Genomic DNA, 25,046 nt, shown 5'->3' on the forward strand with positions numbered 1-25,046 from the left:
GCCATTGTAAAAAATACTCAAAAACACAACCATGAGAGAGAAAGAACAACATTAATCTTAAATATTTTTGCTTTGACAGAAAAGAAAACGTGCTGCTTAAATGGAAAGCTGTTTTCTCGCGCTTCGTGTACAATGCGTGCCAGATTCATGGCGATGAATGGAGCATCGTTAGAGTGTAGAGAAGTCTTCCTTAATTGCTGTAGAATAGCATGGAATGAGAAAGGTAACTTGTACTGTTCGAGAACAGCTCTGTTTTTCTTTCTTGCTCAGTTCTGTCGTTACTGATTGTGGGAATCAAATCAAACGTGGCGTAACGCTAGTTTATTCGCCTCTCACTTCTGGAGTCTCGGATTTGATTCCTCGAAGCCGTTCCACCCTCATATGCGGGTAGAAATATTTCTTAGTAGGTCTCACCTGTTTCCTCCGGTTTTCGTCCCTCCGCAAAAAAAAAAACAAACAACACACACACAAAACAACAACAAAAAAACCCTTCTAAATTTGAATTCGATTATGGAACGAGGGCCACAGACCTGTTAGCTACTGCACTGGCTATTGGTTTTGCACCACCACGTGCGGGCGGACATTATGGATCGCAGAACCAGGGGAGTAGGAGAAAAACTCTCCTCTCGCTCTGGACAGAACAATAGAATGCCTTTACTCTCGGGAATTGAATCCTTCCTAGCGTGTAAAACGATTGTATTGTTCCGGGCATTTTGATTTATACTATTAATGATTTTATTAATTTTCTCAAAATGCGACTCCATTTTAGCTCCAGTTGTGGATAAGCGCCAGAGACAAGTCTTCGAACAGAAGAATGGATTCTTCGGCGGTGGTAACGAGGTTGACGATATCCAGTCTGAACAAGTACGAAAATACTTCCCAGAGACATGGATCTTCGACGAGGAAGTAACAGGGTAGGAGTTGTTGTAGGATGAAAAAGATTGGAACAAAGAGAATATGATATATTTCTCTCATGTACATTTTGTATTTTTTTATATTGTGACCTTTTAGCATATTTTATATTTCTTATATATATTTCACCGGCAAATAGACCCCTTGCATGTGACGTCAAACCAGCTCAGTTTGGAAGGCAAAACTAAAGAATTTCAATCTCGTAAGAATTGGAAACCTATTGTTATGTCCTCTAAATTGAGCTGCATTCTAACGGACTCAGTGCAAGGGGTCTATTGCATTTTTTCATTTTTTCGCGCGAAAAATAGAATGCTTTCTCGTGGCACATACGTGGAATATTCCACTTTTCATCTGTATTTTCTTCTAAACATCACTTTGTTTTGTCACGGATCTTTCAGACCTGATGGCAGGATGATGTTACCTGTCACGCTGCCGGATACCATCACGACATGGGTACTCCAAGCAATATCGATATCCAACACGTCAGGCTTTGCCATGACATCACCGTCACGCATTACTACGTTCAAGAATTTCTTCGTCTCGCTGAGCCTGCCCTATTCTGTGCAAAGAGGGGAACAGCTTTCAGTCGTTGCGACCATTTTTAATTATGGAACAGAAATGGTAGGTAGAGAACGGCTTCTATCAGGAAATAATTTCTGGACTGTTAACTCGTGTATTAGCTCTTTTTGTACTTTGTAGCTAATTACGGAGAAAAATAAAAATAAAATAAAATAAGGCAGAGCCATGTTGACCACGAAGACTTTCTTAGTCGGTGAGGCTGTTAAATAGCAGTTTTTTTACCCGACCATTGTCCTTACTTAGGTCTGTACTTCTCTGTACAACCTTAGCCTTGCTCACAACTAATTACAAGACTATAGGTAGATTGGTGAGAAATTGAAAGACCTGGAACGTTTGCATTCATTTTTCCGGTTGCGACCTTTAAATGTTATCTGAATAGAGTGGTTTTAGTATGAGTGGAAAACATGCGGTGCTGACTTACAGCACGTACACGGTACGAAATGCCGTAACACTGAAATGGCTTCCTATAAGAATGGTTATCGTATGAGTATGAAACGTGTACGGTAATGACTTACGTCACGTACACGGTACGAAATGCCGTAACATTGAAATGGCTTCCCATAAGAATGCTTATCGTATGAGTGGGAAACATAAGGTACTGACGTACAGCACGTACACGGTACAACATGCCGTAACATTGAAAACGTATCCCTTAAGAAAGGTTATCGTATGAGTGGGAAACATAAGATACTGACTTACAGCACGTACACGGTACAACATGCCGTAACATTGAAAACGTATCTCTTAAGAAAGGTTATCGTATGAGTGGGAAACATACGGTACTGACGTACAGCATATACACGGTACGACATGCCGTAACATTGAAAACGTATCCCTTAAGAAAGGTTATCGTACGAGTGGGAAACATAAGGTACTGACTTACAACATATACTCGGTACGACATGCTGTTGAAATGGCTTCCCATTGTCCTCCAATAATTCATCCAATCACAGCTCGTAGTTACGGTTACGGTTACATAAGGTACGGCTACGAATGTGGCTTATCTTAAGAAAACTATTCTAAAAACTACTCATTTCTTTCAGTCTCATTTCGAAGTAAGCCTTTCTGGAAGTCGAGAATTTTGTTCCACGGAGAGACCAGGAGACAAAACCAAGCCTATAGCATTAAGCGTGAAGGCTAATGATGCTAAATCCGTCACGTTTCCCATCGTACCCATCCAACTGGGGAAAATACCGATACAAGTGTCAGCCACCAGGAAGATTTACGGAATAGAAGATGATGTTGGTTCTGATGTTGTGCAGAAAGATCTACTTGTTGTGGTACGTTTTTTAGTGGATATAATAAATATTCTTTAAGATTCAAGACTGAAGTGACGCGGGATTAGCACCAAAATCCAAAATCAAAATTCGCGCGCGCAAACATTTTTCGTGGCCCGCCATCTTGGATTTTGATGTTTCAAATTTAGGTCACACAGAATTTAGGATTTGCGTTGTCAAACGTCAAGAGAAATTCCTGAATCACAAAAATTTAGTTTTACGATGGAACATAATGCATGCAATGTAACAAAGACTACTTATGCTACTTATAACGTACCAAATTTGCGTACGCACATTGTAGCACACATTAGAGGGATTTAGCATCAAGACGCGAACGTCAAAAGACGACGGCGCGAGCGTATTTTTTCACTGTTCACTGGTTCACTCGCTATGGATGTCGTCACTTGTGAATAAAGATTGTAGACAAATTTGATGTATCCCTGATGATCAAAGATGAAAGATGTTTCATTTGTTGTTTCGCAATTGTTGTTTCAGCCCGAAGGAGTTGAACGCCGTTTCGTCCACTCGCTAGTCCTCGATCCACAAGGTATGATAGATTCACAGGACTTTATTCAGTTTACAGGCCCTTTCAGCTTGGGCCAAATGTTTTTCTATTTTACACCACGTGTCATTCCCTAGAGTATCATTTCTTTGTTTAACGGTTGCTCATGAGAAGACACATGAATATGGATACAACTCAAACGAAGAATCTTATTCTCAAGACCACGTGTCATTCCCTAGAGTATCATTTCTTTGTTTAACGGTTGCTCATGAGAAGACACATGAATATGGATACAACTCAAACGAAGAATCTTATTCTCAAGACCATGTGTCATTCCCTAGAGTATCGTTTCTTTGTTTAACGGTTGCTCATGAGAAGACACATGAATATGGATACAACTCAAACGAAGAATCTTATTTTCAAGGGAATGACACGTAGTCTGAAATGGGGAAACATTACGGTTAAGGTGAAGAGGTCTATTCGATTTTTTTTAAAGACCTTGACTGTACTTTTGTCTATTATTTCTGTAGGCGTTTTGAGGGATGAGAAACCAACCAATCAAAACGTAACCACGCCAGCTCCTACTCTGAAGAATGCAAGTAAGAAAATAATCTATTGTCATTTTCGCCTATGTTTGCATTAAAAAAATTAAGAAATTAAATTAAGGAGTGTAGCTTTTTTTCAATCATCTATTTCTACTGAGACTTCATGGACCTAAGAATATGGTAACTTTTATACAGGGATCGTACAGGATGGACAGCAGATCAATACTGTGATGCTGACCGTACCTAGCAGGGCTATACCAGGATCAATTAAGGCCTCTATCTACTTAACAGGTCAGTTATCATTTATCTTTATCTATTATTCTGTATTAAGGACACAGTAAAAATTGGAAAACAAAAGGTATCTAAAACGAGGAGAAAAACAAAGCAAAATCCTAGGTTTCTTATGAAAAAGAGTTTTCACCACCTTGGAGTTCCCCAGTGATCTCACCTTGGGCCACCGTTATCAGGGCAAAGGCCTAGATTACTTTGTATGGTTTAACCATGTTGTTGTAACTAGAACTATCTTCGTCTGCTTGGGAAGCGCACGGCAATGAAGTTATATTCCTGACCATATTTTATTACACATCGAAGCGAGACGAACGGTGAGCTTGCAATGATAGAGACATGTGAATAATTGCCCAAGGTGTTAAAAAAGGTCTCTATCATTACAAGCTCACTGTTCGTCTCGCTTCAATTCAAAGGCACCTACCTTTCGAGATGGTGCAGGGAACTGTGAAAGGGACTATTGTACGATTTAGCGCGTTACGTTTTACCGAGAATAACTGCGCAAGATCTGAAAGCGATATAATTTTTTATTCCTCTACAAACCCTCTGACTTGATAAATGATACTTATTTATTTATCTCACGATTGTGGGTCATTTGTAAAAGGTCCTTCTACGTTTGACCCTTAAACTTGGGACGAGTGAATAGGTATTATTTATTACGATTCCCGCGATAAATAATATTTTTTATTCTATTAACCACTGACTTATCAAGCAAGCCAAATTTATTTCGTAGCTAATTTCCCTTCTCCTTCCCCCACAGGCAATCTCATTGGTCCTGTTGTGACCAACCTCATCAAAGGAGGCCTTGAAAACATTCTGCGCATGCCCATGGGATGCGGAGAGCAGAATATGATTTTCCTTGCACCCAACGTGTACGTACTCGAGTATTTGACGAACACCAGGCAGGTTACTGCCGAAGTAGAGACGAGAGCTTATCGATTCATACAACAAGGTAAATCATTTACTTTGAAGGAGCTGGCGTAGCTCAGTTGGTTATTTAGTGCGCGTCCTTCCATCCTCAGGATCTCCAAGTGTGTTTTGACTTCTCTCTAATCCATGTAGCTAGCTTCAGCTTTAAATACTTGAATACTCTAAAGCAGAAGAAGGAACTAATTTCTGAATAGACCTAATCGACTAACGTGTTGCTATGTACGTTACCACCCAATTCAAACCTTCTGGGAATAGAAGCGTTTGTCTCTACGAATTCAACTCTGAAACCAAAGTATAACGAACAATGAAACTTATTCCCAGAAGAATTGAATTGGGTGGTAACGTACATAGCAACATGTTAGCCGATTAGGTGTATAGTCCCTTTTCTCACTCCGTAAATACCGCTGTGTTTTATGACTACAGACTCATTTGTACAGGCTTAGCCTCGCTTGAGAGAAAATGATTTTGAAAAAGTCAACTGTAATGTAAAGACGTTCTTCAATATCAATGTTTTGAAATCCCATGGACTTTTGATGGTATCTGTGAATAGCTGACCTTAAACGAGGCTAAGCCTTACCTGTGCAAATGAGTCTGTGGTCTTCAAAAACAGCGGTATGCATCGAATGCGAAACTGGTGTATTCCGTTTCTGTCTTGAAAATAAGTGTGCAAACGCAATCACCCGGCTACTTTGATAAAATAGAACCCTCAGACATATGATGAGGCGCATTTTGACTGGTCTATTTTCTTTTCTCGTCAAGGCTATCAACAGGAGCTAGGATTTCGACGCACCGACAAGTCCTTCAGCGCCTTTGGGGAAACGCGACCTGGAAGCACTTGGTAAAGATCTAAGCTTCATACAGTAAAGCTGTTTTGCTGGATGACACGAGCAAAGGCAGCCATGTTGGATGACATGAGAAAAGGCGGCCATGTTGGATGAGATGAGAAAAGGCGGCCATGTTGAAATAATTATAGATCTGGCCCCTCATCAACCCCCCTCCCCCCCCAAAATTAAGACCATTAAATTAATGCAATTTTATTTTATCAATTATCAAACAATAGGTTGACCGCATTTGTAGTCAAAGTATTTTGTGCAGCAAGAAAGTTCGATGGCATTGCTATTGACGACGATCTGGTGTGCGATTCCATAAAGTGGTTGCTTAGCAACCAGAGATTGGATGGCGCTTTTCCCGAAGTGCACGATCTTGTTCACAAATCTCTTCTGGTAAGTTGCTCTCCTAAACTTGCTATATGTAATTAATTTGATCTTTTTGCCCTCATTTTTTGAGTTTATTGCTTCTAGTCATTCTTGATTCGAGGTTTTTCCCCGGGTTCTCCTTAGGGTTAGGGCTAGGGCTAGGGTTTTTTTCCTCGCTCCACAAAACCTAACAATCTGTGCCCTAGCTCAGGTGGGTGAAGTTGGGTGAAGTAGTCGGCCGACTGATACGATACGAATGCGTGCAGCAAAAACCAGAGAATTAATGTATGAAGTTTTGCATTGAAAGATCTTTTTTTACCCCTCTAATTCAGATGAATGATCACTGGGGTGTCTTGAACTGCCTTAATATTTATCAACTTGTTGATTTTTGTCAAATTGTTTTTATAGACCCCTTGCACGTGACGTCAAAGCAGCTCAATTTGGAGGACAAAACAGGATAATTTCATGAGAATTGGAAACCTTTTGTTATGTCCTCCAAATTAACCTGCATTCCAACTTGCTCATGCAAGGGGCATATTGAGAATGATATATGATATTAATAGTGTTTCTGCATCCGTTCCAGGGCGGGGTTCATGGTGATGTTGCGATGACTGCTTTTGTCCTGACTGCTCTTCTGGAATGCAAGTGCTCAAGTCAGGTAAGCATAAGCTCTCTGTTTTCTTTATTTCATCATTCTTGTTCTTCCTTACTAAGACACCCATGGTCTCTTGTCTTTATCTTTTCTAGGGGGATTTTCTTGTCATAGACTTCTTGCAGCACACCTCTTGCAACACATCGGAATGCAGCTCAATAGCCCACTTCCGAGATATGCTTCGCTTGTCACGCACAAAGGTTTCAGTATGAGGCTACGTGATAAATGCTCAGTCATTCGTGACAGGCGGTAAGAATTAATTTAATTTAGCACGTAGCCTCATACTGAAACCTTTGTGCGTGACAATCGAAGCATATCTCGGAAGTGGGCTACTGAGAGGACATAATAGTCTTCTCATGAGATTGGAATTTTTTTGTTTTGTCCTCCAAATTGAGCTCCTTTGAAGTCACATGCAAGGTGGGGGGGGAGACTTTTTATTCTTGGAGAAATACTTGATATAATATTAGTTGTGATTCCCTTTGCTTTGATCTAGAACTCAGACGTTAACATCAGAAGAGCAGTCCAGTACTTGGAAAGCGAATTGGCGTCCCTAAACAAAGCACACGTCCTCGCTCTTACCACCTATTCTCTGGCTCTTGCTAAGAGTACTCTTAGCTCTAAAGCAAACCAAAGGCTCTTCCAGATGTCTTCATTTGATAAAGGTAGTTGGGAAGTGTATTTAGTACTTAGATTGATAAAATGATTGTGGGTGATGATCATGAAGATGATGATGGTCTTGTTCAGGTGATGATGACCTGTTGATGATGGTATTGTTGCGATGATGATGATAATGATGATGATAATAACAAGTATGATTACGATGGTTGTAATGATGATGATGGTGATGATGGTGATGATGATGGTGGTGGTGGTGATGATGATGATGACAACAAGTATGATTACGATGTTTGTAGTGATGGTGATGGTAATGATGATGATGATGATGATGATGGTGGTGGTGATGGAGGAGGGGAGGAGAAGGAGGAGGGGGAAGAGGAGAAGGAGGAGAATGATACCAACACCATGCAGTACACCAGAAAATGAGCTAATGACTAATATGATACAATCAGATCAAAACACAAGACACTGGGATATTGGTGGGCCTGCGCTGAATGTCGAGACCGCTGGATACGCATTGCTGTCTCAACTTCATCTCGGTCGACTAAAACATGGAGGTCCCATCGTCAAGTGGCTCACAGAACAAAGAAACGCAGAAGGTGGCTTTGTATCTACTCAAGATACCTGTGTCGCTCTTCAAGCTCTTGCAAAGTACAGCGAGAAAACGGCAGGAGCCCAGCTTGACCTCCGGGTCTCCGTCACACCTGAAAAAGATGCTATCTGGAGAAGAACGTTTCATGTTGAGAAAAGCAATGCACTCATACTTCGTAAAGTTGATGTAAGCAAAAAAATAGACTTTGTTACATTGGGAGCAATGCTTTCCCATTTCAGACCAAGTGCCATTCTCTTGATTATCATTTCTTTGTTTAACGGTGGGGCATGAAAAGGGACATGAAAATATGGATACAATTAAAACAAGGAAGCTTATTCTCAAGAGAATGACACGTGGTCTGAAATGGGAAAATATTACACGCAAGCGAAATAGTTCCATCACATTCTCTTCTACACAGAATTTTATCACGCGGAGTGTCAATAAAAAAGAAACGGTCCCCTAAGCTGAAAAGGTATATTTTTTTAAATATTCGTTTTGTGTTTTGTTTTAGATCACCCCTTTCCTTGGTGGAGAGTTGTTTATTGACAGCTCAGGAACTGGTGTTGGTCAGATGCAGGTTAGAAGCGCGCCTCCCATGACGGACATGCAATAGACTACGTCGATCGACGATACGGCGGCCATCTTGAATCACAAGGCATTGTGGGTAATCCAGGGGGCAAAGAGACAAAGCTCTGTTACAGTAATGGCGTCGATTGACATTTGCGGTTCATAACAAGACAATATGACAAAAGATGAGTTTAATAAAGACGTAGTTCCACAACTGAGGAAATTTCTCAAATATCGTGGGGTCGTCATTTCAGCGACACGAGTGAAGAACGTCTGCGCATGCTCTGAATCTGTATGCAAATTAGTCAAAACATAAGTAAATTTGACTTTCAAACATGCCTGATAAATTGGACTTCACAAAATACCAAAACTTAGTGTCCATGCTTGAAACTTAAGGCTAATTCTTTCATATTGTGTTTGTTAATACAGTATCTTGGTCTGACAAAAGTATAATCTCGAATGTTTTTGTATACTTGGAGAAAACAAACATCATTTTCTCACTCAAACTCTTCAAAATTCTTAGAAAACGTGCAAACATGCACGCATGCGCAAATGTTTTTCTCTAGTGTCCATTTCAGCATCTTTGTTTTGTCCCCCCCAAGCGACCCATAATGCCTTGCGATTCAAGATGGATACTGCATCGTCAAAGTACCCCAAGGTCTCTCTATTGTTGGATCTAGGATCGTGAGTCGCTGCGCGCTACTTTTTATCTCCACGTCATGTGCAATCATGAATCTATAGTTAGACGACGACGCGAACTTAGGACGAAAGCACAAGCCTCTTAGCTGTCTATTCATCATCTCACTCTACAATGATCATTCCTTTATGTGTTTATTATTGGAAGAGGAAGTACATGGTCAGCATCGTTGGCAGTTAAATTTCAACTGAAGAAGCTATCATTAAATATACATACCTTTTTCAATAAACTTTGTCATCACCAAAGGCGATAGGCGATAGGCGAAATGCAATAGGAGATGGGTCATTCCAAGATCCAAGAATAGCTGGAATTAGTTGTGTTTATACTTCTTATTCTCGTCAAGAACATGGACTTTAGTGTTGAGACTGATTCAATGTTCTTTGTGGTGGACGAAACCATTTTTTCTTGCAATGACCTATCGCTCATCGTCTTTGGCGATGACAACTTGTTTTTAAAAATAGGTGTATTAATTTTTCTTCTTAGATTGAAATTCTCCACAATGTACCCTCATCAAAAAACGAGACATGTTTGTTTGACCTTAGAGTCTCTGTACAAGAAGAGTTTGATGGTAATAAGGTATCCGACGATGGGTTGTTCATCGTGGGGCGATCCACGCGAAGAGCAAAACGGGCACTTCGAAGCAGAAGAAAAAAGAAAAGCAAAAAGTGTAAGAAAAGGAAAGGAAAGAGGCGACATTGTAGTAAACCGGCATCCAAAAAGAGTCCAAAAAAGTCCAATAGAAACAAGAAACCCAAGAAGAATAAGCGACGGAATAAAAAGAAGAAAAATCAAAAGAAAAAAGAGGAAAAACAGAAAACGCAAGCAAGAGCGCCTGATTCGTTGTACGTAGAGGCTTGTACAAGGTCAGTGAAAAAACAAGACAATAAGCTGAGCACATTAGGGGGAACATTAGTGGCGTACGCCTATAAATGCGTCGTCTTTCACCGCTGAGAGTCCAACGGGTTGGGTCACTACATTAAATAGTTTATATGATGTGTTGTTCTCTCGCTTGCCACGAGGGTTTTTCTCCGGGTTCCCCTTTCGTAAAAATTAACATGTGAGTCGAACGTTGTGTGTGTATAGAATATTTGAATGTAGTAAGGAGTGCGTATGGAGGGTGCAAGACCCCACAAGCTGTTCTCTCGCTTGCCACGAGGGTTTTTCTCCGGGTTCCCCTTTCGTAAAAATTAACATGTGAGTCGAACGTTGTGTGTGTATAGAATATTTGAATGTAGTAAGGAGTGCGTATGGAGGGTGCAAGGCCCTACAAGCTGTTCTCTCCCTTGCCACGATGGTTTTTCTCCGGGTTCCCCTTTCGTAAAAATTAACATGTGAGTCGAACGTTGTGTGTGTATAGAATATTTGAATGTAGTAAGGAGTGCGTATGGAGGGTGCAAGGCCCTACAAGCTGTTCTCTCCCTTGCCACGATGGTTTTTCTCCGGGTTCCCCTTTCGTAAAAATTAACATGTGAGTCGAACGTTGTGTGTGTATAGAATATTTGAATGTAGTAAGGAGTGCGTATGGAGGGTGCAAGGCCCCACAAGCTGTTCTCTCCCTTGCCACGAAAGTTTTTCTCCGTTTTCCTCTTTCCGTAAAAATTAACATGTGAGTCGAACGTTGTGTGTGTATAGAATATTTGAATGTAGTAAGGAGTGCGTATGGAGGGTGCAAGGCCCCACAAGCTGTTCTCTCCCTTGCCACGAGGGTTTTTCTCCGGGTTCCCCTTTCGTAAAAATTAACATGTGAGTCGAACGTTGTGTGTGTATAGAATATTTGAATGTAGTAAGGAGTGCGTATGGAGGGTGCAAGGCCCTACAAGCTGTTCTCTCCCTTGCCACGATGGTTTTTCTCCGGGTTCCCCTTTCGTAAAAATTAACATGTGAGTCGAACGTTGTGTGTGTATAGAATATTTGAATGTAGTAAGGAGTGCGTATGGAGGGTGCAAGGCCCCACAAGCTGTTCTCTCCCTTGCCAAGAGGGTTTTTCTCCGGGTTCCTCTTTCGTAAAAATTAACATGTGAGTCGAACGTTGTGTGTGTATAGAATATTTGAATGTAGTAAGGAGTGCGTATGGACGATGCACGGCCCCACAAGCTTCTAACTTTAAAGCCTACCCCGTATAAATAAAATAATTTTTTCTATTATACACAGATTGCTAACTAAATTTTTGAACTCATTTTTCAAGGTTTCGTAAGCCTGGAAAATCCGGAATGACAATAATGGACATTGGAATCTTTACTGGATTCGAGCCAGACGAGAAGTCTCTTATTGAGGTACGTTTGTAAATAGAACTAGAAATACGAGGTTTATCATCATTCTATTCGTTAATCATTACATTTCTAAATTACATTACAGTTTTAGTCCTTTTTAGGGTTTTTAAACCTGCAGGTTTTCATAATTTGGCCCATATTTTTCATGTATTAATTATAAAAATCTTGTGTTTTGAACACTTTTATGGCGTTATTTGATCAATGGGGTTTGAATTCGATCTAATTCACACATCTCCCAAGCCTTCCGTTACCAAAAAAAACCCCGCTCCGCTAAGCTGCTCAACCTACGTCGTCCAAACATGTAAGTCATATAATATAAGAAATTCCTTGGCCCAAATGAAAACTGAGTCCCAAAAGTCTTTGTCTCTATCTATGTTTTAGTCGTTTGTTATTGTTTCTTTCAGCTCAAGAAAAACGTCCAGCCAACGGTGGACAGGTTCGAGATATCTGATCGTTCAATCGTCTTGTACATCAGTGAGGTAATATGTTATTCAGTCTACATGCAAGAGTGCTGTCTCTAAACTGGTTTTGTTCTTCAGGGCCCGGTTGTACGAAGGGTGGATAGCGCTGTCTGACGGATAAATCTTATCCAGTTGATAAAAGTTATTGGATAACAGCATCACTTTATCCAGTGGATAAAATTTATCCGTCGGATAGCGCTATCCACCCTTCGTACAATTGGGTACTGCAATAAATATTGTATAAAATTATTGCTTCTACTGCTGTTGCTCTTGTAGTTTTTGCATTGCTACTGTGTCGTTGCTACTCTCGTTGATACTATTTTGATAGTTTTTTGTTTGTTCTCCTACTAATACTTCTTTTACTACTATTGGTATTATAGTGTCGCTCCTGCAATTATAATTGTGTTGTTGTTGTTGTAGTTTGTATTTTTGTTCCCCTACTAATACTTCTTTTACTACTATTGGTATTATAGTGTCGCTCCTGCAATTATAATTGTGTTGTTGTAGTTTGTATTTTTGTTCTCCTACTAATACTTCTTTTACTACTATTAGTATTATAGTTTCGCTTTTGCACTTTTAATCATCGATGTTGTAGTTCTTTTCTTTTCTGGACGTTAATTGCTGCGTTCATTCGGTCCCTGTTCATTTGTCAATACTGACTGACTTTATCCTTAACAGGTTTTCAGTAGCAAAGAGTTCTGTGCGCATTTCAAAGTCAATCGTGTGTTCGGCGTTGGTGCTGTCCAGCCTGTGCCAATCAAGGTTTATGACTACTATGAACCAGGTAAAGTCGACCCTTCAATAGCCTTATTTCATAATGACGTCACGGGTTGTTTACATCGGCTAAAATGATAAAAAATTTAGGCTACATTTAAGCTTAATTCTTTTCTTTGTTCTTGCCTTCACCAGCTCATAAACCAAATTTCATTGTGATTTAAGATGTGTTGTTGTCATTCCATACCCCTTCAGCGACCATGATCCCTAGCGCTAAAACAATAGTTTGTTTTGATGTGACGTCATTATGAAACAGCGCAATTAATACTCCAGTTTCGAGTTCTCTTTGCTCAGCCTTAGTCTCGGTTGTGCGTTATAATATTCAGCCATTTAGCCTAAACCTGTGGAATTTTAATCAACTCGTATTGTTCCGTAGTACGTACATTCCTTACTATACAATGGACCTTAATGAAAGAAAAGTACACATTTGTATACAATCGAGGGGAAGCCTGTGCAAAGGCGAACTCAGCAATCTTGCGCACATCGGGGATTCAGACACGTGCCCTTATCTTCGACGCTCGCAATATTTTCTATCTTTTTTCACGCCCTAACATCGTGGCATTCAAAACCTATTTAACCCTGATATATAAATTAACTAATATTAATCTCGAATTTTAGGGGATGGGAAGACGAGCTTTATGAGAGCACACAACACACGCGCTCACATTCTATATTGTCATTTTTTTAATGATAACGGTATTGTAATTCGTATTTTATAATGTAGTTATAAAGCACTTTGGGATTGACTCAACACTCGAGAAGTGTTGAGAAGTACTCCGCTACGCCTCATGCTTCTCCTAACACTTTTCTCTTGTTTCTGTTTATCCCCACGTGCTTCATAACTTCACACATCACGCGCGCTTCTTTTTTATTTCTTTACTTGAACGGCCATAGGATTTTACTGTGAGCTTTTAGTGGTATAGTAACTATTGCACATAGCAACTATGAATGCTAATGATGAACTTGTTTTCATCTTTTTATATCCTCCAAGGAGATTCTTGTACAAAGTTTTACTCGCCAGACGTCAAGAGTGAACTGAGACTTGGGATCTGCAAAGGCGAACAGTGTAAATGCACACAGGGTATGTAACTAAAGATTAAAAGAGAATAGTCCCCTTCACAGTTCCCTGCGCCAACTTGAAAGGTAGCCGAGCCTTTGTATCGAAGCGAGACGAACGGTGAGCTTGCAATGATAGATACCTTTTTTAACACCTTGGACAATTATTCACAGGTCTCTATCATTGCAAGCTCACCGTTCGTCTCGCTTCGATGCAAAGGAGATGACCGATGAAAGTGGAATCAAAGTGTTACCCAAAGCAAAGATTTTATTCGAAAATGAGGTTTAGGCCTTCATTTGCTTTTTTCTCATACATTTTCTATAAAAAAAGCCTGACAAAGCAACATTCTAACACAAATACAACAAAACATCTTTGTACAATTGAAAATACCGCTTCAAACAGGCATTTTATCATGGTACATTGGTTTCTAACAGTTTAAAAAAGGTTTTGAGTGTTAACCCAAAACGAAAATTGGGATCGAAACTCATACGAAAGTCTAGTTTTTGGCGTTTTTTGCCATTATTGCTCATTATTGAAAAAAATTTCCTCTTAACACATAAAATAAAAGAAATAATAAAAGAATTGGGAATTAACAGTGGATTTCAAATAGTGGCTCTTCTTCTACTGGATTCCAATCGGGATTTAGAAGTTGATCATTTACGGAGGGAGGGAAATCGGAAAACCCGAAGAAAAATCCTCGAAGCACAGGAGAGAACCAACAAGCAACTCTACTCACATACGACAACGAGCCCAAGAATCCTGAACCCTGGTCGCCTTGGTGAGAGTCGAGCGCTCTCACCGTTACGGCACACGTCCCATTGTTCATTAGGGACCTTAAGTTGCAGGACGGCAACACGGGCGACAACGTCGGCGAAATTGAGGCGCTTCAACTTTCTATTGTATTATTATTTCATGTTTGTCTAGTATTTTACTCAATAAGCACCCCCGTTTTAGAGTGAAATGACGTCTCTTGGAATGGCTTTACTTCGAACGAAAATCAGCGTCGTTGCCGTCCTGCAGCTTAAGGTCCCTGTTACTCACTACAAAACCTCTCACCCATGCAAGGATATAATAGGGACTTTAAGATTCAAAAGTCTTCAAAGTCAAAGTATATGTGGATGAGTTGACTTTACTGACAATGTTCTGAATGAAATCTCCAATGAACAGAACCCCAAAGAGAAATTATTTACACTTCCGGTTGACGTCGCCGTCGTAGATTTTGCAAATCTTAAAGTCCCTTAGTTATAGCTAGGTGATGAGTTACGCCTATTTAATTCGATCGATACAGAGAGAGAAAGTGAGAGAATTACCGCCTTTATTTGCTTACCACAGATTCATTTATACAGTTTAGCCTCGTTTATGAGATACCTTTTCATAGATACCATTAATCGCCCGTGAGAATTATTTATTATTAATGATGCATATTATTTACATTAAAGTTGACACTAGTATGCTCTGCTCTTCTTAAGCAACTTAACCTTACTATTACAAACCTGTACAAAGGGTTCTCTAGTCAAGCAAAAAAAATGTATATACATAATAACTGTTAGAAATCTCGCGTTCTGATCGGCGGGAGCGCGTGCTTTATGAGAGCACACAGCACGCGCGCGCACTTTCAGTTGCGTTATTCCTATCTAACGCTACGCGTCGTGCTTCTTCTAACACTTCTCTCGTGTTCTGCCAACCCCCACGTGATTTATAACTGCATGCATCACGCGCTCGCGTTTTCTATTTCTTCAACAGTTCTAAATAAACTGTGTTATTGGTTTTTGTTTAGATGGATGCAGTTCTTGTAACATTGAGAGTTTAGATGTGGATCACATGCTGAAGAAGGCATGCCGGGATCATGAGTTCGGTGAGTTGAAGCAGTAGCAGTAGCAGTAGCAGTAGCAGTAGCAGTAGCAGTAGCAGTAGCAGTAGCAGTAGCAGTAGCAGTAGCAGTAGCAGTAGCAGTAGCAGTAGCAGTAGAAACAGAGCTATATTTCGGCAAATGAAGTATACCATTGTTAATTTTGCCTCTTAGGCCTTTCTTATACAAAATCATGAGCGAATTCGATTATTGCCGGCGGATTTTTATTTTTTGCTACAATGATTAGCCGCTCCAATTTTCTTCGAATTCTTTATGCTTCATAATAATGCAAAAGCATCCAATGATACGACAGAGAGACAGCAATAAAGTCAACCCAAAACGAAACCTTAAATTATCTTATTACTAACACGGTTGACGTTCGGGTTATTTTCCCCGGAAAGTTGGCTGCGGTTCGGGTGAATATCGGGTTCTCGACTCGAATCCGATTCCGTGGAGTTTCTTTGAATCCCAGGTGAAACACGATTCGATAAGGATCTTATTCTGGCGAACAATCCAGTGAATCTTCTGCTAAGGACCTCACGAAAGCTATCATTTCGAAAGGCATGCAAAATAGGATTGATGCAGGAATTTAGACTTAAGCACAATAACGGAAAACAGTCGGAAAAAAGTTTTTTAACTATGTTATTCGTTCTTGAAGAACCGGCAGCTTTATAATTTTTGTCAAAGATTGAGACTAATCCAAGAGAAAAAACCGGTAAAAAGAAGAAAAATACGTTGCTGAAGACTAGAAGAGCGATTCGCTTGGCGAGTTTGGATTCCCTTTGTATTCCCGCATCTTGAGCAGCTTTCTTGACTGTGAAATAAATATGAACGTAAAACCCAAAACTGATGGCATATAATATCAAAGCTGTTACACCGACGGACAGCGTGAAAGCAAAAATGTTAGTGTGAACGAAATTAGAACGAATTGGTATACACAGGAATGTGAACCTATAAAAATTATAATATAGTGCAATCACTGTCAAGAAAACTGCGAGAAGCCAGCAAATTATGATCAAAATGGCAGCCAAACGAAGTGTAATCCGCACTTCTGGTTGCAAACTGTAGACTATAGCTAGATATCTTTCTAGGGTTACATAGAATGAGGTGACGACTGCACTTGCTTGGCCTAGCATCCAAAACATGCCTATTTTCCAGCAGTGGAGATTGCTATCGCTATATGATTTAGGAAACGAAAAATTATTCAAATAAGCAGTGATTGCGATGGTATAGAGTCCCATCAGAAAATCACTGAATGCCATGTTACACACAAACAGCATGCAGACGTTCTTACGAAGACGCCTGGAGGTGATGATGTTCAAAAATGCTACAAAATTTAAAACGAACGACAGTCCACCCAAAAATGATTGACAATTCATCGCAACGAGAATCGCATCCCAGCATATATTGACCGAGCTCACGAAGGCGAAGTAATGGTGACGTACACAGAGATTTTGATTCTTGCATCGAAATTGGAACTGTGTATCATTCAACAGTTGAAATAATGGCGACGTCACATCGACGCCCGTTTTAAACACATTACAGAGCCTTAAAATAAAATAGCTTTTCATTTGAGTTTTGTTATGACTTCTGAAAAGCAAACAATTGACACATTCATCTGACCAGGTTAAGCCTATGATACTTTGGAGCATGCGCAGATGAAGAAAGTTCTTCTCTGGTTTCCAGTGCTCTATTCCTGTAGCGTCGAGGGTTGACAGCGAATGAAATAAGCCTGGCAACTTGCCAGTAAAAGATCGAAGTGGATTCATGGAGAGATTCCTGGTGATAAAAAGCTAAAGTTCAAACTTCAACACGAACAAGAACAGTGCAAGTGTGTGGCTTGTGGGCATGCGCAAGGTAAAGATCCCATAATAGAAATGATTGGTGCTCGGTACTTACAGAGTGGTGAGGTTGTCAAGACCGTAGAATGCTTGGTATGTCAAAACCTGGAAATCGTTGAATGCGAATGACCTTTTATAAAAAATAAATAATCATTGTCAAGATCATAGAATGCTTGGTATGTCAAAAGGAAAACCTTTAGAGGGACAAGAACATGGATAGCCAGTTTAACAATGCGCAAAAATGTTCCAGCCTCATCTCAGTGATGTTTAATAGACGGAACTTTCAGATTGGCCGTAATGTTTTTTTTCTTCAATTTTTCTTAACACACATTTGAGTTGATTCCGTGAGACTATTTTTTTTACATAGATTTGCCCCCGAAGATACTACTAATGTGGGCGCAAAGTCCAACAGAGAGTGCTATTATCTAGAAAATGACAGGAGGTCTGAAATGGAAAAAGTATTGGTACTAAATTAAATGGGTACTGTTCTACTCATAAGTGTGTTTTCCGGTTGATTTTGATCTACTTCGAAATAGTTCTCGACTTACAAGTATTTTATTCCTCTGAACAAAGACAGTGCTCCTTCTGTGATATTCTTTAGGCTGTTAGAGGATAGATCTCTAAGGAAAGAAAGTAGAATAAGAAATATTGATAACGTAAGAGTGCTTTGAAAGGATACAGCTTAATTTCGTACGCTGTGCAAAACCATTAAAGTAGTTTTTTTCAGTTGCAATGCCATCTGAATGAATTTTTAAAATTAATTTTTTTTAGCAGGTATAGCAAAAGTACAGTATCTATGACACACAATGTTCAATAAGAGGGCTCAGTTTAAATCCTTTTCGAAAAGAAAAAACCTTGGCAGTGATGTTTAATAAAAAATAAAATATAATCTTAATAATTTCTTCGTCGACTGCATAAGCACAAGAATTACTACATTTTTCCATATTCTGCGAATTCGGTAAATGCAAGCTGCGGGCTGAAATTTGTTTTCCGCAGCCTTCAATCAAAAATAATCTGTCGGTATCTTTATGTTCTTGACTGGGGCAGGAAAAAACAAGCCGTTGGAATGTCTGAGTTCGCAGAATATGTAAAATCACAGTTACTGAGAGACAGGGATGTCTATGACTTACAGTGCGATGACTTGGTTCTTTGATGCGATCAATTCATGCAGCTCACAGATTCTCCTAACACGACACTGTACGATGGTCATCGATCCTCGACAGAATCCATTCTCACTCGCAGAACACGTAGAATCGATGGAGTTGTCCGCCAAGACTTTTGGTCCAACGAGAAAGAAGATAATATTGATGAAACGAAGTTTTTGAAGAAGAAACATCTTGGAATGATTCAACTGTACGCCACAGCCGGTGTCTTAAACACACACATGACATGCCCAATGCATCATACTTAAAGAGACGCTTTTAGCTTCAATACACATTTATGAACACTTATGATGAATTAAGACCTTGTCTTGCAGTTAACGACCGCTAAATGTCAGCTTTACAATACAACACACTTAGGATAGAGATCAAACCGATTGTTTTGTTCTTTAACGTCACAAACGAACCCTCTTTTGCTCCACCCAGAAGTTATGTGGGTTAATGGACCGACTTGCACCAGAAGTACGTGACCCAACCCCTTAAAACCCAAGCAGCTGTGCCAAAAGAACACCTCGATATTAGCAAGAAGGTGAAGTTTCAGCTTACAATAGAAGTGGTATTAATTATAAAACCCAGATCTAATAGAAGTTTTGTTTCCTTTTACTGATATCGAGGTTCTTTCAATGACACGCGACTGTTCGGCGTGTTAAGGGGATAGGGTCACGTGACTTTCGTTCGGCGTCTTAATAGGGTAGCGTCACGTGACCTGTCATTGCAAATGGCCTGTTTATTTCGTTCAATTCAAGAAAGTCTATAAACAGACCTGTGTTGGCAATGATGATTTAGGAGTTATAATATTTGAACTTTATGTTTTTACGGAGAACTGCATAGCAGTAGCAGTAGCAGTAGTTGTAGCAGTAGCAGTAGCAGTAGCAGTAGCAGTAGCAGTAGCAGTAGCAGTAGCAGTAGCAGTAGCAGTAGCAGTAGCAGTAGCAGTAGCAGTAGTTAGCAGTAGCAGTAGCAGTAGCAGTAGCAGTAGCAGTAGCAGTAGCAGTAGCAGTAGCAGTAGCAGTAGCTGTAGCTGTAGCTGTAGCTGTAGCAGTAGCAGTAGCAGTAGCAGTAGCAGTAGCAGTAGCAGTAGCAGTAGCAGTAGCAGTAGGGCTAAATTTCGGCAAATGAATACCAATATACCATTGTTAATTTTGCCTCTTACTAAAGGCCTTCCTTATACCAATACATTAGCGAATTCGATTATTCAACTGTTGCCGGCGTATTTTTATTTTTTCTTCTTAAGTTAATAACGATGATTAGCATCTCCAATTTACTTCAAATTATTTATACTTCATTATAATGCAAAAACATCCAATGATACGACAGAGAGACAGCAATAAAGTCAACCCAAAACGATACTTTAAATTATCTTATTACTAACACGGTTTATTTCCCCCGGAAAGTTGGCTGCGGTTTGGGTGAATATCGGGTTCTCGACTCGAATCCACCTCCGTGGAGTTTCTTTAAATACCAGGTGAAACACGATGCGATAAGGATCTTATAATGGCGAACAATCCAGTGAATCTTCTGCTAAGGACCTCACGAAAGCTATCATTTCGAAATGCATGCAAAATAGGATTGATGCAGGAATTTAGACTTAAGCACAATAATGGAAAGCATTCGACAAACAGTTTTTTAGCTATGTCATTCGTTGTTGAGGAGCCGGCAGCGTTATAATTTTTGTCAAAGATTGAGACTAATCCAAGAGAAAAAACCGGTACAACGAAGAAAAATACGTTGCTGAAGACTAGAAGAGCGATTCGCTTGGCGAGTTTGGATTCCCTTTGTATTCCCGCATCTTGAGCAGCTTTCTTGACTGTGAAATAAATATGAACGTAAAACCCAAAACTGATGGCATATAATATCAAAGCTGTTACACCGACGGACAGCGTGAAAGCAAAAATGTTAGTGTGAACGAAATTAGAACGAATTGGTATACACAGGAATGTGAACCTATAAAAATTATAATATAGTGCAATCACTGTCAAGAAAACTGCGAGAAGCCAGCAAATTATGATCAAAATGGCAGCCAAACGAAGTGTAATCCGCACTTCTGGTTGCAAACTGTAGACTATAGCTAGATATCTTTCTAGGGTTACATAGAATGAGGTGACGACTGCACTTGCTTGGCCTAGCATCCAAAACATGCCTATTTTCCAGCAGTGGAGATTGCTATCGCTATATGATTTAGGAAACGAAAAATTATTCAAATAAGCAGTGATTGCGATGGTATAGAGTCCCATCAGAAAATCACTGAATGCCATGTTACACACAAACAGCATGCAGACGTTCTTACGAAGACGCCTGGAGGTGATGATGTTCAAAAATGCTACAAAATTTAAAACGACCGACAGTCCACCCAAAAATGATTGACAATTCATCGCAACGAGAATCGCATCCCAGCATATATTGACCGAGCTCACGAAGGCGAAGTAATGGTGACGTACACAGAGATTTTGATTCTTGCATCGAAATTGGAACTGTGTATCATTCAACAGTTGAAATAATGGCGACGTCACATCGACGCCCGTTTTAAACACATTACAGAGCCTTAAAATAAAATAGCTTTTCATTTGAGTTTTATAACTTTTGAAAAACAAACAATTGACACATTCATCTGACCAGGTTAAGCCTATGATACTTCGGAGCATGCGCAGATGAAGAAAGTTCTTCTCTGGTTTCCAGTGCTCTATTCCTGTAGCGTCGAGGGTTGACAGCGAGGAGAATAAGCCTGACAAGTTGCCAGTAAAAGTTCGAAGTGGGTTCATGGAGAGATTCCTAGTGGGAAAAAAAAACATTCAAACTTCAACACAAATAATGACAGTGCAGGTGTGTGGCTTGTGCCCATGCGCAAGTCTAAGGTCCCATAAGAGAAAGGAATGATGTTTGGTACTTACAGAGTGGTGAGGCTGTCAAGACCATAGAATGCTTGGTATGTCAAAACCTGGAAATCGTTGTATGCGAAGGACCTTTATAAAGTGAATGAATAATCATTGTCAAGATCATAGAATGCTTGGTATGTCAAAACATAATAATAATAATGATAATAATAATAATAGTAACAATAATAATAATAGTAACAATAATAAGGTACAAATAAAAAAAACAGAGAAAAACATCCAGCTTTCATCACAACAAAAAAAAGTGATATTTTGATAGACGGAACTGTTCAGATTGGCCGTAATGATGGTTTTTTTTCCTTTCTTAACACACATTTGAGTTGCTTCCGTTAGACTCTTTTTTACATAGGTTTTCCCCCAAGATACTACTAATGTGGGCACAAAGTCCAACAGAGAGTGCTATTATCTAGAAAATGACAGGAGGTCTGAAATGGAAAAAGTATTGGTACTAACTTGAATTGGTACTGTTCTACTCAAGTGTGTTTTCCGGTTGATTTTGACCTACTTCGACTAATAGTTCTCGACTTACAAGTATTTTATTCCTCTGAACAAAGACAGTGCTCCTTCTGTGATATTCTTTAGGCTGTTAGAAGATAGATCTCTAAGGAAGAAACGATAATAACAAATGATTGATAATACGTAAGAGTGCTACGAAAGGATACAGTTTGAATGTTTGAATGTATGACGTCACAGCGTAACAACGCTGTACATAATAACTCTTTGGCCGTGAGTCACTCAAATTAATGGCGGATGAAAATAAATCGTAAAATTTTTGCTCTTTCGTTTCAAATATGAGAAAGATATTTCAGTGAGTGGTTCTTAATGTATTCAAGATTATTTCAACGCAGAATTCAAAAAGCAATCAGATTTTTTCATAACATCAGTAGCTCTTAGATTATATTGAAACTTCAAATTTAAGATCTTTATATCATGGACAGAATGTAACAAATACAAATCATGGAATCAAAGTAAGGAATTCTTATGAAAACCTCTTCGCCAGCATTGCTGCTTGTCCTAGTTCGGCTTCATCTTCTCTCTTATACACGATAACTTCTTCGTTGGTAGCAACTGGTTCTAACTCTTCAGGATTGACAAAGAGAACGCCCAACGGACTTTCCACCATTTGGAAAGGTATCAAAGCTTTAATAAACGTTTACTGAGTTCATTCTTTTCACGATAACGCGTTAAAATATCAAATAAACTTCAGGTAATCGAACAAGAAATGTATGGTCAAAGCGACGCTAACTTGAATGGGTTGCATGTATGACGTCACAGAGAGAAACCGCTGTACATAATGACTCTTTGGCCATGAGACAAACAAATTAATGGCGGACGAAAATCAACCATAAAATTTCGGCACTTTTCTTTCGAATATCAAAAAGATATTTCAGTGAGTGATTATTAATGTATCAAAGATTATTTCAGCAAAGTTTCAGCTCGAAGGAAAGAGTTTCAATTTTGGAGCGATTTTCGTCCAAGTAGCACTATAATATCGAGAGGATAGTTTTTTAAAGGAATTTATATTCTATATTCTATCCATGAAATTTTACACTACTTTTTAGTTTACGTACTAGTTGTTTATTCTTGTGGACTTTTTATTCTAAATATGAAGAGTCTTTTTTTAGCATTATTGAAATTGTTTATGTTACTCAGTAATTAGGTATTTTTACTTTAGATTATTTATTATAAAGCACTTTTAAGCGCTTCACGGTATCATTGATATATTATAACTGAATGAATTTTTAAAATTAATTTTTTTTAGCAGGTATAGCAAAAGTCCAGTATCTATGACACACAATGTTCAATAAGAGGGCTCCGTTTAAATCCTTTTCGAAAAGAAAAAGCCTTGGCAGTGAGGTTTAATAAAAAATAAAATATAATCTTAATAATTTCTTGTCGACTGGATAAGCACAAGAATTACTACATTTTTCCATATTCTGCGAATTCGGTAAATGCAAGCTGCGGGCTGAAATTTGTTTTCCGCAGCCTTCAATCAAAAATAATCTGTCGGTATCTTTATGTTCTTGACTGGGGCAGGAAAAAACAAGCCGTTGGAATGTCTGAGTTCGCAGAATATGTAAAATCACAGTTACTGAGAGACAGGGATGTCTATGACTTACAGTGCGATGACTTGGTTCTTTGATGCGATCAATTCATGCAGCTCACAGATTCTCCTAACACGACACTGTACGATGGTCATCGATCCTCGACAGAATCCATTCTCACTCGCAGAACACGTAGAATCGATGGAGTTGTCCGCCAAGACTTTTGGTCCAACGAGAAAGAAGATAATATTGATGAAATGAAGTTTTTGAAGAAGAAACATCTTGGAATGATTCAACTGTACGCCACAGCCGGTGTCTTAAACACACACATGACATGCCCAATGCATCATACTTAAAGAGACGCTTTTAGCTTCAATACACATTTATGAACACTTATGATGAATTAAGACCTTGTCTTGCAGTTAACGACCGCTAAATGTCAGCTTTACAATACAACACACTTAGGATAGAGATCAAACCGATTGTTTTGTTCTTTAACGTCACAAACGAACCCTCTTTTGCTCCACCCAGAAGTTATGTGGGTTAATGGACCGACTTGCACCAGAAGTACGTGACCCAACCCCTTAAAACGCCAAGCAGCTGTGCCAAAAGAACACCTCGATATTAGCAAGAAGGTGAAGTTTCAGCTTACAATAGAAGTGGCATTAAATATAAAACCCAGATCTAATAGAAGTTTTGTTTCCTTTTACTGATATCGAGGTTCTTTCAGTGACACGCGACTGTTCGGCGTGTTAAGGGGATAGGGTCACGTGACTTTCGTTCGGCGTCTTAATAGGGTAGCGTCACGTGACCTGTCATTGCAAATGGCCTGTTAATTTCGTTCAAAGATATTCAAAGTGACTCTATTCCGGCTAAAGTATTCCATTAGTGTTTTTTTATTTTTTATTTTTCTTTCATTGTTCGTCATCTTATTGTACAATATTTAATTACATAGTTTTTCGTTTTCGCACCTTTTTATACTCATTATTCTTCATGTATATAAGTTAACGTTTTCTCAGTTTTTTATCACTTGATAATGACGTTCAGTTAACGTCGAAACGTCGTGTAATATTATGTTTAATTTCTTAGTAAAGTTTTATCCCTGAATTTTATCTTAAAATGTTACAAGAAACCACTTCAATCTTATCAATAATTTCGTTCAGTTCAAGAAAGTCTATAAACGGACCTGTGTTGCAAATGATGATTTAGGAGTTATAATATTTGAACTTTATGTTATTACGGAGAACTGCAGTATAGCAGTAGCAGTAGCAGTAGTTGTAGCAGTAGAGCTAAATTTCGGCAAACGAAATATACCATTGTTAATTTTTCCTCTTACTAATAATGCT

General features: G+C 39.2%; 3 protein-coding genes across 3 annotated transcripts in view; 1 reads left to right on the top strand and 2 right to left on the bottom strand.

The window, feature by feature from the left end:
• LOC116304832 (A.superbus venom factor 1) overlaps positions 1–25,046 on the top strand; it is a 70,465-nt gene that overhangs the window by 9,431 nt on the left and 35,988 nt on the right. Inside the window, exons 21-40 of the mRNA XM_089024667.1 lie at positions 80–223; positions 770–914; positions 1,311–1,533; positions 2,535–2,771; positions 3,264–3,315; positions 3,801–3,869; positions 4,011–4,106; positions 4,861–5,052; positions 5,790–5,868; positions 6,091–6,253; positions 6,810–6,884; positions 7,372–7,540; positions 7,949–8,274; positions 8,600–8,665; positions 9,836–10,215; positions 11,538–11,625; positions 12,027–12,101; positions 12,762–12,867; positions 13,849–13,938; positions 15,692–15,769. Coding sequence (XP_088880793.1) covers positions 80–223; positions 770–914; positions 1,311–1,533; positions 2,535–2,771; positions 3,264–3,315; positions 3,801–3,869; positions 4,011–4,106; positions 4,861–5,052; positions 5,790–5,868; positions 6,091–6,253; positions 6,810–6,884; positions 7,372–7,540; positions 7,949–8,274; positions 8,600–8,665; positions 9,836–10,215; positions 11,538–11,625; positions 12,027–12,101; positions 12,762–12,867; positions 13,849–13,938; positions 15,692–15,769 — 2,853 coding nt within the window. The remainder of the gene's footprint in view (positions 1–79; positions 224–769; positions 915–1,310; positions 1,534–2,534; positions 2,772–3,263; positions 3,316–3,800; positions 3,870–4,010; positions 4,107–4,860; positions 5,053–5,789; positions 5,869–6,090; positions 6,254–6,809; positions 6,885–7,371; positions 7,541–7,948; positions 8,275–8,599; positions 8,666–9,835; positions 10,216–11,537; positions 11,626–12,026; positions 12,102–12,761; positions 12,868–13,848; positions 13,939–15,691; positions 15,770–25,046) is intronic.
• Positions 15,763–19,673, bottom strand: LOC116295387 (uncharacterized). Its single transcript, XM_089024669.1, has 4 exons — positions 18,735–19,673; positions 18,153–18,224; positions 17,663–17,734; positions 15,763–17,542 (listed from the first exon to the last, which is right to left on the bottom strand). The coding sequence occupies exons 1-4, from the start codon at positions 18,938–18,940 to the stop codon at positions 16,111–16,113; spliced, it is 1,782 nt and encodes a 593-aa protein (XP_088880795.1). The 5' UTR covers positions 18,941–19,673; the 3' UTR covers positions 15,763–16,110.
• Positions 19,784–24,443, bottom strand: LOC116296275 (uncharacterized). The gene is made up of 4 exons (XM_089024670.1): positions 23,776–24,443; positions 22,185–22,256; positions 21,653–21,724; positions 19,784–21,533 (listed from the first exon to the last, which is right to left on the bottom strand). Exons 1-4 carry the CDS (start codon positions 23,979–23,981, stop codon positions 20,219–20,221), a joined length of 1,665 nt encoding a protein of 554 aa, XP_088880796.1. The 5' UTR covers positions 23,982–24,443; the 3' UTR covers positions 19,784–20,218.

The sequence above is a fragment of the Actinia tenebrosa genome, unplaced genomic scaffold, assembly GCF_029948245.1.
Source record: "Actinia tenebrosa isolate PJP-AT-01 unplaced genomic scaffold, QUT_ActTen_1.0 PGA_scaffold9__36_contigs__length_13948895, whole genome shotgun sequence".
NCBI classification, from domain to species: domain Eukaryota; kingdom Metazoa; phylum Cnidaria; class Anthozoa; order Actiniaria; family Actiniidae; genus Actinia; species Actinia tenebrosa.